The sequence below is a fragment of the Rhinopithecus roxellana genome, chromosome 2 (assembly GCF_007565055.1).
Source record: "Rhinopithecus roxellana isolate Shanxi Qingling chromosome 2, ASM756505v1, whole genome shotgun sequence".
Classification (NCBI taxonomy): Eukaryota; Metazoa; Chordata; class Mammalia; order Primates; family Cercopithecidae; genus Rhinopithecus; species Rhinopithecus roxellana.
Window position 1 is genome coordinate 18,172,819 of NC_044550.1, and position 15,285 is coordinate 18,188,103.

Below are 15,285 nucleotides of genomic sequence, written 5' to 3' on the forward strand. Positions count from 1 at the left end.
CTTAACAGTCTGAGCTACAGCTTCTTTTTTGATAAAATATAGATAACAGTTCAGGATATTTTATGAGGATCAAATGAGGAAACCCAAAGCATTTGACTCAGCAACTGGCTTATATTCACATTCACATTCACATTCAGTCACATGGTGGCTGCAGTATCTGTAATGCTGGTCGTGAAAGGTGAAGAAGAGGTAATCAAGATGACTCCCAAGTCTCTGGGACATCATTTGGTGAGCTAGAGAACACAGGAGAAGGTGCAGATAATGATCTCAATTTTGGATGTGTTCAGTTTGAAGTGCTTGTGAGACTTTGAAGTAGAGAGATTTGATATGTGCTTGGATTGCAGGGTGAGATCTGAACAGAACACAGGCTATGATTTTATTTCTTTCCACTATTCTCCTTCTCAAACCTTCCTTCCTTTTCCTTTGTCAATTTCAGTCAACATTGATTATTGCCACAAGTATCTCCATGGAGGAACAGCTTTAAACCGTAGAAGAAGAATGTGGGATAGGTAAAAATCCACATCTGCTGAAATGTTATCTAATAGTTTTACGTTCTTGAAAAAAAACTTTCCAGTTTACCATTTTGGCCTGCAGTTGTAAGCAACTAATAATTCATCATTTGTTTATATCAAGGGCTGAAAAAAAGTCATCCTCTACAAACATATTTTCTTTTTTTCCCTCTTTTGGTTGCCTTTTTTTGGTTTACCTCACCACAACTCCTAACTATAAGAAAATGTTTGACTAAAAGTGAGTCATTGTTAATAATGAATGAGTACTTTTTTTTTTTTTTTTGGAGACATAGTCTCACTCTGTCACCGAGGTTGGAGTGCAGTGGTGCGATCTCAGCTCCCTGCAGCCTCTGCCTGCCGGGTTCAGTGGACTCTCCTGCCTCAGCCACCCAAGTGGCTGGGATTATAGGCATGCACCACCATGCCCATATAATTTTGGGGCTTTTTTTTTTTTCAGTAGAGACAGGGTTTTGCAATATTGCCCAGGCTGGTCTTGAACTCCTGAGCTCAAGCAATCCACCCACCTCGGCCTTCCGAAGTACTGAGATTATAGGCGTGGGCCACTGTACCCAGCCAAGCACATTTATTTTTTAAGTTCGTATTCTGTCCTAATACAATGTATTAAAAATGAGCCCTGCCTCAAGTCCTAGCCTAAATGCCACTTTTCTCCAGTCTGTTTTCCGGATTTTCACAGCAGCAAATCTTCTATACTTCCTCTACATATAACACCTGCATGAAGCATATCTCACATTGCCCTATATTGTGGTTATTTATGGATCTATATTATTTGTCTGCTAGACTATTAGTTTCATGAAGGTGGAGACTCTGTCTTATACATCTTTACACCAGTGTAACAGCTTCTGCAATGTCTCGTCCAGTTCAGTTCAGTACACTTTTGAAGGTGTAAGAGCTAGTCATTTCTATTTATTAATAAAAGGGATTTAAAAAGATGAACAAGGTGTAATCTTAATAAACATATTGTGGTTTTCAGGAAACAGTTTAATGAGAAAATGAATGTATTTGTCTCCCTACCTTATGACCTTATTACATATCATAGATCTCTCTTGCTTAAGGTTCTAAAAAGAAATCAATTGATGTGCTTGAAAACATATAAAGGTAATCTGATTGTGCCATCTACTGCTTACAGACCATCGGCTGTTCACAACTATGGGTAGAATCTTGATTATTTGAGTAGAAGCCTTTTCAGGCTGACATTGCCTTATCTGTGGAGGACTGTTTCTTGTTGTGGGCCCAGTCGCAGTAGACTGCCCTTGCATTTCCAGACTTCTGCTGCTTCATGCCTGTTGGCTTTTCTTATGCTGCTCAGTCTGAGTCAAAGGTCCTTCACCCATTCCCGTGGTGAATTTCTACTTATCCTTTAAAATTCAGCTCACATTTCCTCTTGAAAGTTTTTCCTCGTATCTTTCCTATACCTGCCTCCCTGCAGAGAAATTCCTTCTTCTTTATTCTTTTAACACCTTGTACACCTGTCATGTCTGTCTTTGTCAGGAGACTGTACACTACTTCAGAGCAGGTGCTGTGCATTTAAAGAGCTCAAAGTCTAGTGAGGGAGCTAGATAAGAAAAACAACTCTGAAAATATGGTGTAAGATATATATATTTAAAAGTAAACCTGTATATACATATAATTTATGATAGAAGTATGCACAAAGGCTTATGAAAGCACTGAAGAGGGTACAAACTCAGCATGAGGGGTGAAAATCTTGGGGGTGATAATGGTCAAACTAACAGGTGAAGCCTCTCTAGATATTAGTGTAGCAGACAAGGGGGAAAATGGCATTCCATGTGAAAGTGTGGAGGTACTCGAGTGTATTTCTTTTTTTTTTTTTCATAGAACGATGTTTTTATTTGGTCACAAAATAAGGCTACCAGTCTTAGTCGTTTTGACCTGATTATTTACATAAGAGCGGAAAGAGTGTAAATTTCTATACAGGCCTTCTTAAGTTGCCTCCCTGGATGTTTTCATAAGGAGTCTCAGATTGGACTTTTTTATTCCTCTGTTGCTGTCCTGAAGCTAGGAAGACAAGCCCAAGAAATTATCTCTACTAGATTTCACCTACAAATAGTATACATTTTGGCAAGTTCTTCTCTTTTCAAGGCCCCCAAATATGCCATTTCCTGGACTCTCGTGTATTTCTAAGAACTGCAATTAGCTGCTATATTTATGAATGTGATTGGAAATGAGGCCAGTGGGATAGGCAAGGGTCACATCATGAAATGTGGTACTGAATGCCATGCTGAGTGTTTGAAATAGTATAATGAGCTAAATGAACATGACGAGGAGCCAGTGAATGAGTATAAGGAGCAGAATGGCATGCCGAAATCATGGGTTAGGGAGGTCCCTCTAGCAACAGTTCAGGCCTGAATTGAAGTCCACAATGTTTGACACAGAAAGACGGTTGTGCCATCACTTCCATGACCACTCCCTTATTGATGGACATTTAAGTTGTTTTCAAATTTCTGTTTAAGGTTCTGCATCAGATAAATTTGGAATAATTATCATTTTCTTTAGAAAACAAATAAGCAAACTAAAAACACCGAAGGTCAAACTGACAAATCTAACATCATATTAGTCAAGACCCAATAACAAAATTGATTTAATTTTAAAAATAATTAATGTATACTTCAACTCATGTATCAGTGACTCTTTTAAACACAGAGACTTTGGTTGCTTAAAGAGGTGATGATAGTTACATTAAAATTTTCTGGCCCTTTGTGATGATTCCTTAGCAAACCTGCTCAAAATTACAGTATCAGATCTTTAAAATATGATAATTTTCAAATAAAAGAAATACTGTAATGTGTTTCATTATATTCTGTGAATTCTTACACTATGAAAGATACCTTTTATGTATCTTTCAGATATCTATTAAATTTCCTTTTTGAAAGAATTTTTTTAGCACTACATCTTTTTCAAACCTTTTTGACTTTCCTAAACCTATGTAATTAATCACTGCCTCTTCTGTGTCCTTAACATGCATCTGTTATCAGGACATCTTTGCTTACTTCTGTTTCTCCTTATTGGACTTATGTGCTTGAGAATGAGAACTTGCTCTCCTATTAATTTTTATACCCCAATTTTTAATATAGTGTCTTAGATACTGGGGCATTTCCTCCTTGTCATACTTATAATCCTTATCATAATTAGCATTTTATTGAGCTCTTAATAATGAGATGGGTACTGTTTTAAGTACTTTATTTGGGTTTTCTCATTTAATACTCCCAATAAACCTGTGAGTAAGCTCTCTATGAATCTTGTGAATTTACTGTTTTTTAAATTAAAAATGACAATGAGAGCAGAGAGAAGCTGGGTAATCTGTATAGGTCGCACATTTCCTGAGTGGTAGAGCTGGGATCCCAGCAGTCTAACTCCAGCATCTATACTTGTAAACCTTTCTCTAAATTACATTGAAAAGTCAACAACTACTCACAAGTTAAATAACGGTTGTCAGTATATTCATGTTATTGTACTCCTTTTTATATATTTCTTCCATGTTTTGTATTAAAATTTTTTTAAATCCACAGAAGAGTTGAAGCAATAGGAACAGTAAATACCCATATATCCTTATTGTTAATGTTTTACACATTTTCTTTCTCTCTCTTCCTTCCCCACCTGACCCTTCTCTCTTTCTCCCTCAGCCATTTTTAAGTAACTTACAGACATAATGACACTTCATGCCTAAACACTTCAATGTTCATCTCCAGAGAGCAAAGACATTTACTTACAAACCACAATATCATTTCACACTTGAAACATTTAGTATTGATAGAATACTATGTAATAAACAATCCATATTTAGATTTCCCTAATTGTCCCAATAATGGTTTTTATGGATTTTTTTCTTTTTGGTCCAGATCGAATTACAAATCCAACACTGCATTTAGTTGACATGCCCCTTTAATTTCTTTAAAACAATTCTACTGCTTTTGTTTGTTTGCTTCTTGACAATGATATTTTTGAAGAGTCCATATCAATTGCTTGGTAGAATCCACCGTCATCTAAATTTGTCTGTTGTTTCTGCATCATTAGATCAGAACTAAATTTATCTGTAAGAATGTTATATAGATGATGGTATGTTATGATATTCCTTTTGCACATGTCAGTTTGTCCTACTATTGGTGATACTAAGTTTGATCACTTGATGAAGTAGTATCCATCAGATTTCTCTACTGAAAGACACCTTTTTTTCTTCATAATTAGTAAGTAACCTTGGGGTAATACATTCACACTGTTTCAATATCCTGTTCCCCAACAAACTTTCACTTGGTGAAAGTTTTAACATCTATGGATAATCTTTCCTCTAATTAATTATTTCAATGGTGATTGTAAAGTTCTGTTTTTCAAGTTTTGCCATTCCTTCTACATGTTTGTAGGTATTCTTCTTTGAAGAGAAGCTCACTTGTCTTCTTTTTTAGAATCACTTCAGAACCATAGATTCTTTTTTTATTCAATTGTTATCAGTAACTACTATTATTCTTCTTGATGCTCAAACAATCCCAAATCTAGTCAGTGGAACTCCTCCAAGCCAGCTCCTATTCTTTTCACATGTCTCTACCATTCTTTGAGTACTTAATTGCTTTTTGCAACAGAAAACGTATTCTAGCCTCCCTCCCCTAGCCCTCATTCCTCATTATTAGGGAATGCAATATTTAGAAGCAAAGATCCAGGTGCTAGCTGTGGGCATTGCTACTGTTACTCTACTAAAAAAAAAAAACAAAAAAAAAAAAACAAAAAAAATTTCCAAATAAATAGTAACACTTTCTTATGTGTTCTTAAAGTCGTATTTGGCATTAATCTAAATTCCACTCTAGCACAATGAAAACAGAAAGAGAAAGTTAAAATTTCTAGTTACCTGAAAACAACAATAGTGCTCAGAGAATTTCTTTAAGTGAAAAGGGAAAGTGCTTAATTATGACAAATAAAACTTAGCTTGAGATGCACATATGCAGATGCTGCCACTTATTTTGGGGGGGACACTTCAGGAATTTAAATAGTGAGAGATCAAATAGATACTTGATAAATGTGTCTGAATTGGATGTTCCCAGACACAAAAATAAAATGAGTTATTGACAGCTCTTGGGAGACAACATTATAAAGACTGGACACTTCATTTAACTTTATGTTCCAAATTATCATTGAGTAATTGACATTGGTATTTGACTATGGTTTGTGGTTAAGTTCTTAATTGCAATGATGTTAAATAAAATGTGAAGCCCAGAGCAAACAGCAACAAAAATAATAGCAATACTTCAACAGAGATAACAATAATATGCTGCCTCAATGGTTCAGAATCCAGCATCTACATAAAACAAGCAACAGGGTAATGAAATTATTTTCTTTTCAAATATTCTGGCAGAGTTACTTTAGTTTTCCTAAGTTATAGATTGTGGTCTTAACTGCAACTTTTCCCTCCTTTTAAGAAGTATTTAAGTTATGTAAATGTTACTTACTTTTATGTTTTTAATCATTATTAACATTCTCTACCCCTCTCATCCTTTCTTGCTTAGTATTTTGTTATAATCAAATGCACTCAAAATGCTGGACTTTCTGGTCTTTTTCTGACCACCAGAAGACGTAGTGGATTGAGCATGGAACTGGGATAAGACATTTTTTCCTGAAATTGGTCAAGTCACTTAATCTTTTGCATTTTTACTTGTTTACTTGTAAAATGAAGATAGTGTTCCTCTCTCCTGCCTTATATGGATATCATGAGGATAAATTCAGTCAGTCATATAAAATGGTTTAGAGTTCTGTATTCATGAGGGCATTTAATATGTCTTATAGTGATAACAATCAGAGGCATTGTTATTCAGCTTTTACTGCAGCAGGAATTTAGATTTGACCATCAGATAATTGACACTATAGTACAGGGTATTAGGAAAGCTGGAAAGATGTTTTCCCCTGGGGATCTTGGACAGTAGGATTCTTTCATCTAAGTTTTGTTCTGTACATGTTATGCAATGGCTCAGGGCACTTTTCAGTGGACCACTGTAAAATTTCCCTCCATTCCACCCAGGTCCTATTAATATAGCAGTGAGTTGTTTCATATTGCTTTCAGCAACTTCCCCTCTTCCAAGGCCAATTACCATTTGAAAAAGTCATTCCTTATCATATTTTCTTGTTCTCCTCAAATGAATTTGTCCATATCTGAATTCGATGAAGCTTGTTCGGTATAATAACAGCTTTGTGAAGTCTTCCAGTTTCATATCTATTTATTCTTCTGCCCTGCCCTTGCATGTTTCTCTGCCCCCTTTTGTTCTGTGAACATAACCTGGAGGACAAGGTTTTTCGTTCTGCTTTTAGTGGTGCCATGTCTGCATAATAACATGATGTAGATTGAAAAAATTACAAATGATTCTTGGAATTCTAAAGATAATCTTATTTATATTGAGAAAATCCTTCTCAAGTTACTAACTACCATTGAGTTTGGATTGGCTTTTCCCTTGTTACTTTTCAGAGCCCCCATCTCCTTGGGCATCTCAACATATCCTTAGTTTTCAAATGTTGGCACTTTACTCCCGGCACTATTACCTTACATAAGAAACATTATAGGATTGTTGTGGGAGTTTAATTTTCTCATAACTTATTTTTCTTTTTATTTTTATTTTTTATTTTTATTGTTTTGAGACGGAGTCTCGCTCTGTCGCCCAGGCTGGAGTGCAGTGGCCGGATCTCAGCTCACTGCAAGCTCCCCTCCCGGGTTTACGCCATTCTCCGGCCTCAGCCTCCTGAGTAGCTGGGACTACAGGCGCCCGCCACCTCGCCCGGCTAGTTTTTTGTATTTTTTAGTAGAGACGGGGTTTCACCGTGTTAGCCAGGAGGGTCTCGATCTCCTGACCTCGTGATCCGCCCGTCTCGGCCTCCCAAAGTGCTGGGATTACAGGCTTGAGCCACCGCGCCCGGCCTCTCATAACTTATTTGATAATTCACTGCTTATGTTAGAGTTAGAAACTATTGTCCAACTCTCAGAGACCCAGTTACATCAGTTAGGATGGATTTTTTTTATTTTTATTTTTTATTTTTGAGACCAAGTCTCACTCTGTTGCCCAAGCTGGAGTGCAGTGGCACAGTCTCAGCTCACTGCAACCTCCACCTCCCAGGTTCAAATTATTCTCCTGCCTCAGCCTCAAGTAGCTGGGGTTACAGGCACCCACCACCACACCTGGCTAGTTTTTTGGTAGAGATAGGGTTTCACCACGTTGGCCAGGCTGGTCACGAACTCCGAGGATGGATTTTTAAGACTAAAATTTTAGATTGTGATCAAACAGAAGAGGCTTGGACATGTGACATTAAATAGCTATGTTTGTTTTGCCAGTTCTTTTTCTAGTTAAAACAATGACTTAGAGGTTATTTTGAGGGCACTTTGGAGATTATGCTACAGGAATGTTAAGAGAGCAAATTTTGAGTGTGATTGCCCATTTGGACTTAATTCTGGCAACTGATTTTGGGGGGAAATGTCTATCATTTGTTGATTATCTGTGATTTTTACCTGGACTTTATTTAAGCTTTATTAAGTTGCTAAACCCTATTTGGATGCTAGTGATAGTAGACCATCAAATACGGCCCAAACTTCTTGTTCCTGATCCACACGAAGGTCAGAGAAGCAATGCTGCCTTTTCTGATAGCCAGTAGCACCAGCAGGCACGTTGTTTACTCCAAACAAGAATATACTCTATTTTTAATTCTTTTGAAGACCACTGAAAATAGATCATTTATCCTTTTTTATTTTTTTGAGAAGGAAGGGATGACCTGCTATTCACAGAGTAATGCAGTTTGCTGAAAAGGTTGGTTTTTGCTGACTCCTGAGAGCTCACATTACAGTGGAGTGTGTTATTGGAAGGTGGGACAGTTTATACAGAGGTTGGGAATTACTTTTCTCAGTTTTGAAATGGTTATGCACTTTCTAATCTAGATGTAGAAATTTACTTACTATTTACTTAGATGTAGAAATAGTTTCTTTTTTTACATTCCCCTGAGTATATGGTATTGTAGGTATACAATAAATTTGACAAGTTTTATTTCTGTACTAGGATCTACTCATAACACTTCTATCCTAAATTTGTATCAAAAGGAAGCCTTTGCTGGCTTGATAATAAACACAGACGAAGTCCAGATTCCACCGCCTAGTGATCAAGGAAAGTCAGGAATTGTATTTAGCTACAAGTAATGTGACACAAAGAACAGTGCCCTAAATTGCTAGGATGGTGATTTAGGGTTAATATTATGACTTCTTGCTGTACCCTCTTTCCATTCTCAAGATCGTCTCATGGTCATAAAGAGGCCACTGTGGTTCAGTCATGACATGCACATTCTAGGCGAGAGCACAGAACAAGCCATGTTTTTTAGCCCTCTTTTTACACAGCATTCCAAAGCCCCACCCCACTTCTGCTTTCATCCCATTTAGCCAGAATTTAGTCATTCGGCTGTCCATATCTGCCAAGGAGAATAGAGAATATAGTTTTCCATTACTAACTCATCCCCCACTCAAAAAAATAAAAATGTTAAAAGCCATTCTATATTAAAGCAGAAGGGAAAGAGATATTGGTAAGAATGCAACTGGCCTTTTATGATCTGTCTCGGCCTTTCTTTTGATCTCATCTGCTGTTTTAAGCACTTTACACTGTAGCCCCACGAGAACACTTTGCACTCACTAAGAAGCAGTCCCCTTTACTGCCCCCACCACTTTGCTTATTTTCTGAAAGTCTTTTGTCTCCTATGCCACTGCTCTTACCTCTAACACACTGCCTCTAACACACCGACCTGCCGTTGTAGTTTTTACACACCCTCCTTGGTTCTTTCACCTCTCTATCAAAGCCCTTGTTGTGGTTTAGCTGATATATTTTAGTTCTACAGCTAATTTTTCATACCCTCTGTGACTCTCTAATCCCCCGCCATACTTGCCTACTATAATACATTATATATAACAAACCTTTGATACATATTTATTGAATTCCCTTCCAGACCTAATGCCAGCAAGATAACGTTGTGCTATAAAGGAGAAAATCTTTTTGTGCAACAGTTTCCAAAGGGTTTTCTTTTTCTAAGAATAAAGAAATTGACTATATCAACTTTATAAGTATCCTACCGCATTTAATAGCCATTGGCTAATCTAAGGGTTCTTGGTTACTTCACTGAATAGCCTATCAGATGGAACTGCAAACAACAGTTTGTTTTGAAATAGGACTCCCTAAACATGGAAGAAACATTAACAGTCTTGGCCTGTTGGAATGTGTGCATTTGATGTGCCCAAGATTAGGGCACTCTGCTTGAGAACAAATAACAAAAAGGGAAGAGGAAACAATAAAAACGTTGTTCCTATAAAGCACCTGAAAGTACTATAAATTGATGGTTATCAAGATGGTCAAGGGTCCAAAGGCTACAGCCTGGGGGCCTCAAGTTTAATTGTTTTATAAAGTGTACTAAATAAATTTTTTGTATTTTTAAGTGGTATTTTTAAAACTACTTTTTCATGCTTTGAGTTTTCCGAATTCCAATTATTTTAAGGGGTTATTTCCTGGACTTGCACTTAACGATTTTGAGACATTTACATTTTTTTCAATATGGCATTCTGTGTGCCTCAGTGATACATGGTTATTCAGGTTGCATGAATATACATATATGTGTAGATTTATGGAAGATCATCTTTTTAGATTAAAAATAATTTTTTAAGTTGATATTTCTTGGTGATAGGGCCTAGAAATTACGTAAAGTGGCTTGCTTCTGGGACTTATTTTAAACTGCACATAAACCATCTGCCGAGTGTACAGTTGGCTAAAGAGTAATATTAGAAAGGCCCTCCTGGACAGTTTATTTCATTTCACAGATGTGAACACAATTGTTTCCCTTTGAATTTAATGCCATGTTTAAATTTAGATTTTAAGAATTTTTCAAGGGCATTTCCCTATCGTTTACACTCTGCTCGTCTTTTCTTTCTGCAGTCTTTTACATTAAATACCTCCTACACAGCACTGTCTAAGGATTTGTGGTGGTATAGGGTCCAGCTGGGATGACAAACAGGCAAGGAAGGCCTGAAACTAAAATTAGCAAAGAAGCCCTATGGAATGGAAGGTGAGGGAAGGGTTAGTGAGAGTTGGGCAAGGAAACGTAGAAAAAAAAATAACATGCACGTCAGTTTCGCAGCGGTATAGAGTCTTAAAGGAAACAATGTTTGATAATTATCAGAGAGGAAACTGGGAGCATATCCCAGAATGGAGAACAGCATGGGTTAAAATGGGTAGGAACAGGTGTCAGGGGCTTCAAAATTCGTGGTCATTGTTGAGTCCATTGCCCTTGGTCTTCAAGGACTATCTGCTCTTCACTCAGTGATTATCGAAGCTCATTTCTTCCTGTCACCAACACAAATCATACCTTCTTCATGTCAGACCTAAACTATTTCACTGGCCTTGCAACTGTCCTCTCTGCCTCTAAACTCTCTCCAGTCCATCCTACATATAATCATCAACGCTTTGATAAGATTCCCAGAGCTTTGATTTTTATCAGGCAGTTCTCCTGATGATGATAAATGTATGGAAACTTCCCATTTCCTAGAGATAAAATGCATGTTTCTCATTCTGAAATGTAGGGAACATAATCACCTGATACCACTCACCTGCTTGTTTCTCACTCTTCCTCCACCATTTACCCATGTGTTTAGCTTAATGAGCTCCCTGTGTGTCTCCTAACTAAACAGCAGCTTACACGGCTGTGAAATATTCTTCTCCTTGGGTAGTCTGCTCCCTTCTCTGTCTACTCATGCTTCAAGATTCAACATAAGCCTCCTCTATGAGGCTTTCTGCACGAATGTATATGGATTTGCTTGTGAGATGATTTCTTCACAGATTTCATATTGCTGATGAATAAATACTGTTTTGAATAAGAAACGTGGTTTTGTCTTTTTATCTAGATTGTAGACTCCTTGAGACCAGTGCCGTGCTATACAATTATTTTTTGTCCATTATAGTGTCTGACATAGGGACATGCACTTATTTGGTACGGAGCAGGGTGTCCAAGTCTGGCACGATGACATTTTGGGCTGGATAATTTGTTGTTGTGGCGGGTTGTCTGAACATTTTAGGATGTTTAGCAGCATCCTTGGCGCCTATCCACTAGATACCAGTAGTATCCTCTCCCTAGTGTGACAACCAAAAATGTCTCCAGACATTTCCAAATTTCCACAGGGGTAAAAAGTACCCCCCAGCGGAGAATTATTGATAGAGAATAAGCAGAATAAATTCCAATTAAGCAGTGAAAATATTTGAGTGATGGTTTATAGTATTTTGAAGTCTTGAGAAAGTGGAACTCAGTTGATGGAAAAGAGTAAATGTCAAACTGAGAACATCCTATTTGCTATGTTAGGGCATAGAAAGGCCATTATAGATTGAAAAGCAGTTGTAATGAATGTTAGGATTAAGAAAGATCAAGATACAGAAATACCCTTGAATTGAAGTTCCAAAACAATGTTGTTTTAGTTTTTGTTTCATTTTGAATCATTTCATACTTAGGAATACTATTTCTAGTAAAATAAATATTTTATGTTTAGTTAGAAATTTATTTGTATTTCATACATACTTAGTACTTGTGGACTAAGAACTGCTCTTTGAAGTATATTTGAGAAATTGAGTTTGAAATTGTGGGTATAGGACATTGTAAAGTTGTAACTATGAACAAATATCAGTTATGCTTATGCATAGTTTTACCTAGTTTTTCTTTTATTTGACTATTTGAGTATTGTCCTTGAATTTAAAATTCAGCCTCAACTGATACACACATACACACATATACACACATAACACGTGTGTGTGTGTAGCTTACAGAATGTTTATAGGAAACTGATTTTGTACATTTTAGCTACTTTGTTGTAAATTCTCCTTTTTTTCTCTTATTATTAAACTAATACACGACATCAGTGCTATATGATTGGTGTTTCGCTGACCTAGAAATAACGCATGCCATCTTCTTTTCACAGCTGTGTGCCAACCACGGTGCAAACATGGTGACTGTATTGGGCCGAACAAGTGCAAGTGTCATCCTGGATATGCTGGAAAAACCTGCAATCAAGGTAGGAAAACAGTCTGACATAAATACACAATCAAGACACCTCTATTACTCCCAAATTAAAAATATTCTTATCTCAAACTACTTTCCGTAGCTATTTTTCCACAAATATGTGAGCTGCCATTTTGCTGATAAATAAAAATGTATTAATGATAAATGTTGTAAAATTTTTTTTATCAAAGGACAATTAAACAAATTGTATCCTCTTATTCTCTGATACTAATTCAAATGTCTTTTGAAGAATCACTGCATCAGTAATTTAGAAGCCTTCTGGTACTCCTTGTTCTTCCACTAACTAGTTGGAAATCCTTGGCCAAATAATTAACCACCTCACACCCCAGGTACTGCTTCCCTTTAATGCTAAAGTCAGGTAAGGGGTTTGATTTGAAATTTGGAGTTTCCTCCTAACTCTGAGCCCTTTGATTCTGTGATTAAATCTCCCTTCAACTACTGACCAGTTTGGAATGTTTCCATGATAAATAAAAATGATTAATTTAGCAAGCACTTTTTTTAAAACTCAGTATCAGTTGTTTATAAAAGCAAATATTTATTCAACACTCATAGTGCCACAGGTACTTTATATATTTTATCCATTTTTATTGTTACAACAACATTAGGAAGTAGAGCATTATTTATTATAATTAAGGTATAATCTATTAATTGTTAATCCATTTTTTATTTGGAGAGACTGAGGGATAGGAATATTAAGTGTCTTGCTCAGGTTCACAGAGTTAGTAAAAGAGCTAGCATGTCAACTTAGAGCTATGGCCTATATAATCCATATTTTTTCTACTATATTAGTTTTGGATGAAAAAATATATTTGGAAATATGATCCTTGAACTCATGCTAACAAGTCAGACAAGGCTTGTCTTGTTAATTAAATTCAGTAAAAAATTTCCATTATTGTCCAGGTGTGGTGGCTCATGCCTGTAATCCTAGAACTTTGGGAGGCCAAGGCAGGCAGATCACCTGAGGTTGTGAGTTCAAGACCAGCCTGACCAACATGGAGAAACCCTGTCTCTACTAAAAATACAAAATTAGCTGTATGTGGTGGCACATGCTTGTAATCTCAGCTGCTCAAGAAGCTGAGGCAGGAGAATCACTTGAACCCAGGGGGCGGTGGTTGCAGTGAACTGAGATTGTGCCATTGCACTCCAGCGTGGCACTCCAGCGTGGCAACAAGAGTGAAACTCTGTCTCAAAAAAAAAAGGAAAGAAAAATTTCATTATTAGGAATTAAACTACAAATAAAGATTAGAGTTAGATTTCACTAAACAGATAAGAGTCAAAAATAAAAAAGATGAGTTAATTTTTACTTATTTCTTAAATTATACTCACTGTCATCTTAAATGTCAGGTGAAATAATGATATGGTGTCTATCCCTTACATACTTACTTGACCTCATCTGATATAGAAATGATATTGCTGAAATACTACTGTTCTTCAGTGTCTGATACTTATTTCAAGATATTCCTTGAGGTATGTCATGTAAACTAGTGATTTATAGACACAGTTTTTTTTCACTATTTTTATTTTTTAAATTTTACTTTAAGTTCTGGGATACATGTGGAGAACATGCAGCTTTGTTACAAAAGAATACATGTGCCATGGTGATTTGCTGCACCTATCAACCTGTCATCTAGGTTTTAAGCCCTACGTGCATTTATTTGTCCTAATGCTCTCCCTCCCTTTGCCCCCTGCCCCTGACAGGCCCCGATGTGTGAAGTTCCCCTCCCTGTGTCCATGTGTTCTCATTGTTCAACTCTCATGAGTGAGAACATGTGGTGTTTGGTTTTCTGTTCCTGTGTTAAGACACAGTTTTTGCAATCATCCAGAATGCTGATTTTTGAAAACATACTCAAAATGGTGGTTCATGAACCATCAGATGGAATTATTCATGAACCATCAGATGAAATCCACACTAGCAGAAATGACATGTCCCAATAGTAGAAGTTGCTATTCTAACGTGTGTTCTTGTATTATCTGCTATTTGATTTAGAACTGATTTTCCCAATGCTTGTTTTCTCTCTTATAATACTCTTTTTAACTTGAAATTTACCAAACACACCTGCATAATCTTTTTAAATAAGTGGTGCTTATTATCTCAGTTTGCTCTTTTAAAAAATCCGCTTGATTTTTCTTCCCCAGCGTAAGTTTACAGGTAGCAGTGTGTTAGGTTCTGGTTATTGAATGCCAATGTTCATCTTAGAATCTCAGTATACTTCTTTTTTTTAAAGTGGTGAACATAAGCCCTCAGATGTTTCATTAATGTCAGCACTGTAAAACGCTGTTGTCCAAACGTGAGGATATAAAATATAAAGAAGACGATTAAAATAAGTCACTTTTGAGATTGCAGAGGAATTCATTTAAATTTCTTTGCAGGAGCTGCATCAACTTTAACACGCTTCAAAGACATGCTAAAACTATTATTGAAACAAGGGTTCATCACTGGATAGCTCTTATTTTCAGAAAACCAGTTTAACATGTACTTTTTTTTCTGTAACACATACCTATTTCTCTAAAGAAAAAATCGAATATATCAAGTTAAAATCTTGTTCTCCAAAACCATATTCCTTAAAGAGAAGAGGATTTGATTAGTAGCAAAATGGGATTTTATACCTGCAAAAATAGTGCTGGCACTGAAAATGTAATTTCAAGTCCAGTTTTGAAAATAAAACTACAGCTTAAAATAAACTTAGGT

The 15,285-nt window shown here is 36.5% G+C and overlaps 1 protein-coding gene across 4 annotated transcripts in view; it reads left to right on the forward strand.

Moving 5' to 3' along the window:
- The window catches only part of NPNT (nephronectin), a 77,211-nt gene that overhangs the window by 20,378 nt on the left and 41,548 nt on the right, over positions 1-15,285 (forward strand). For all 4 annotated transcript variants that reach the window (XM_030915893.1, XM_010371559.2, XM_010371560.2 and 1 more), the window contains one exon: positions 12,496-12,588. In XM_030915893.1, coding sequence (XP_030771753.1) covers positions 12,496-12,588 — 93 coding nt within the window. The remainder of the gene's footprint in view (positions 1-12,495; positions 12,589-15,285) is intronic.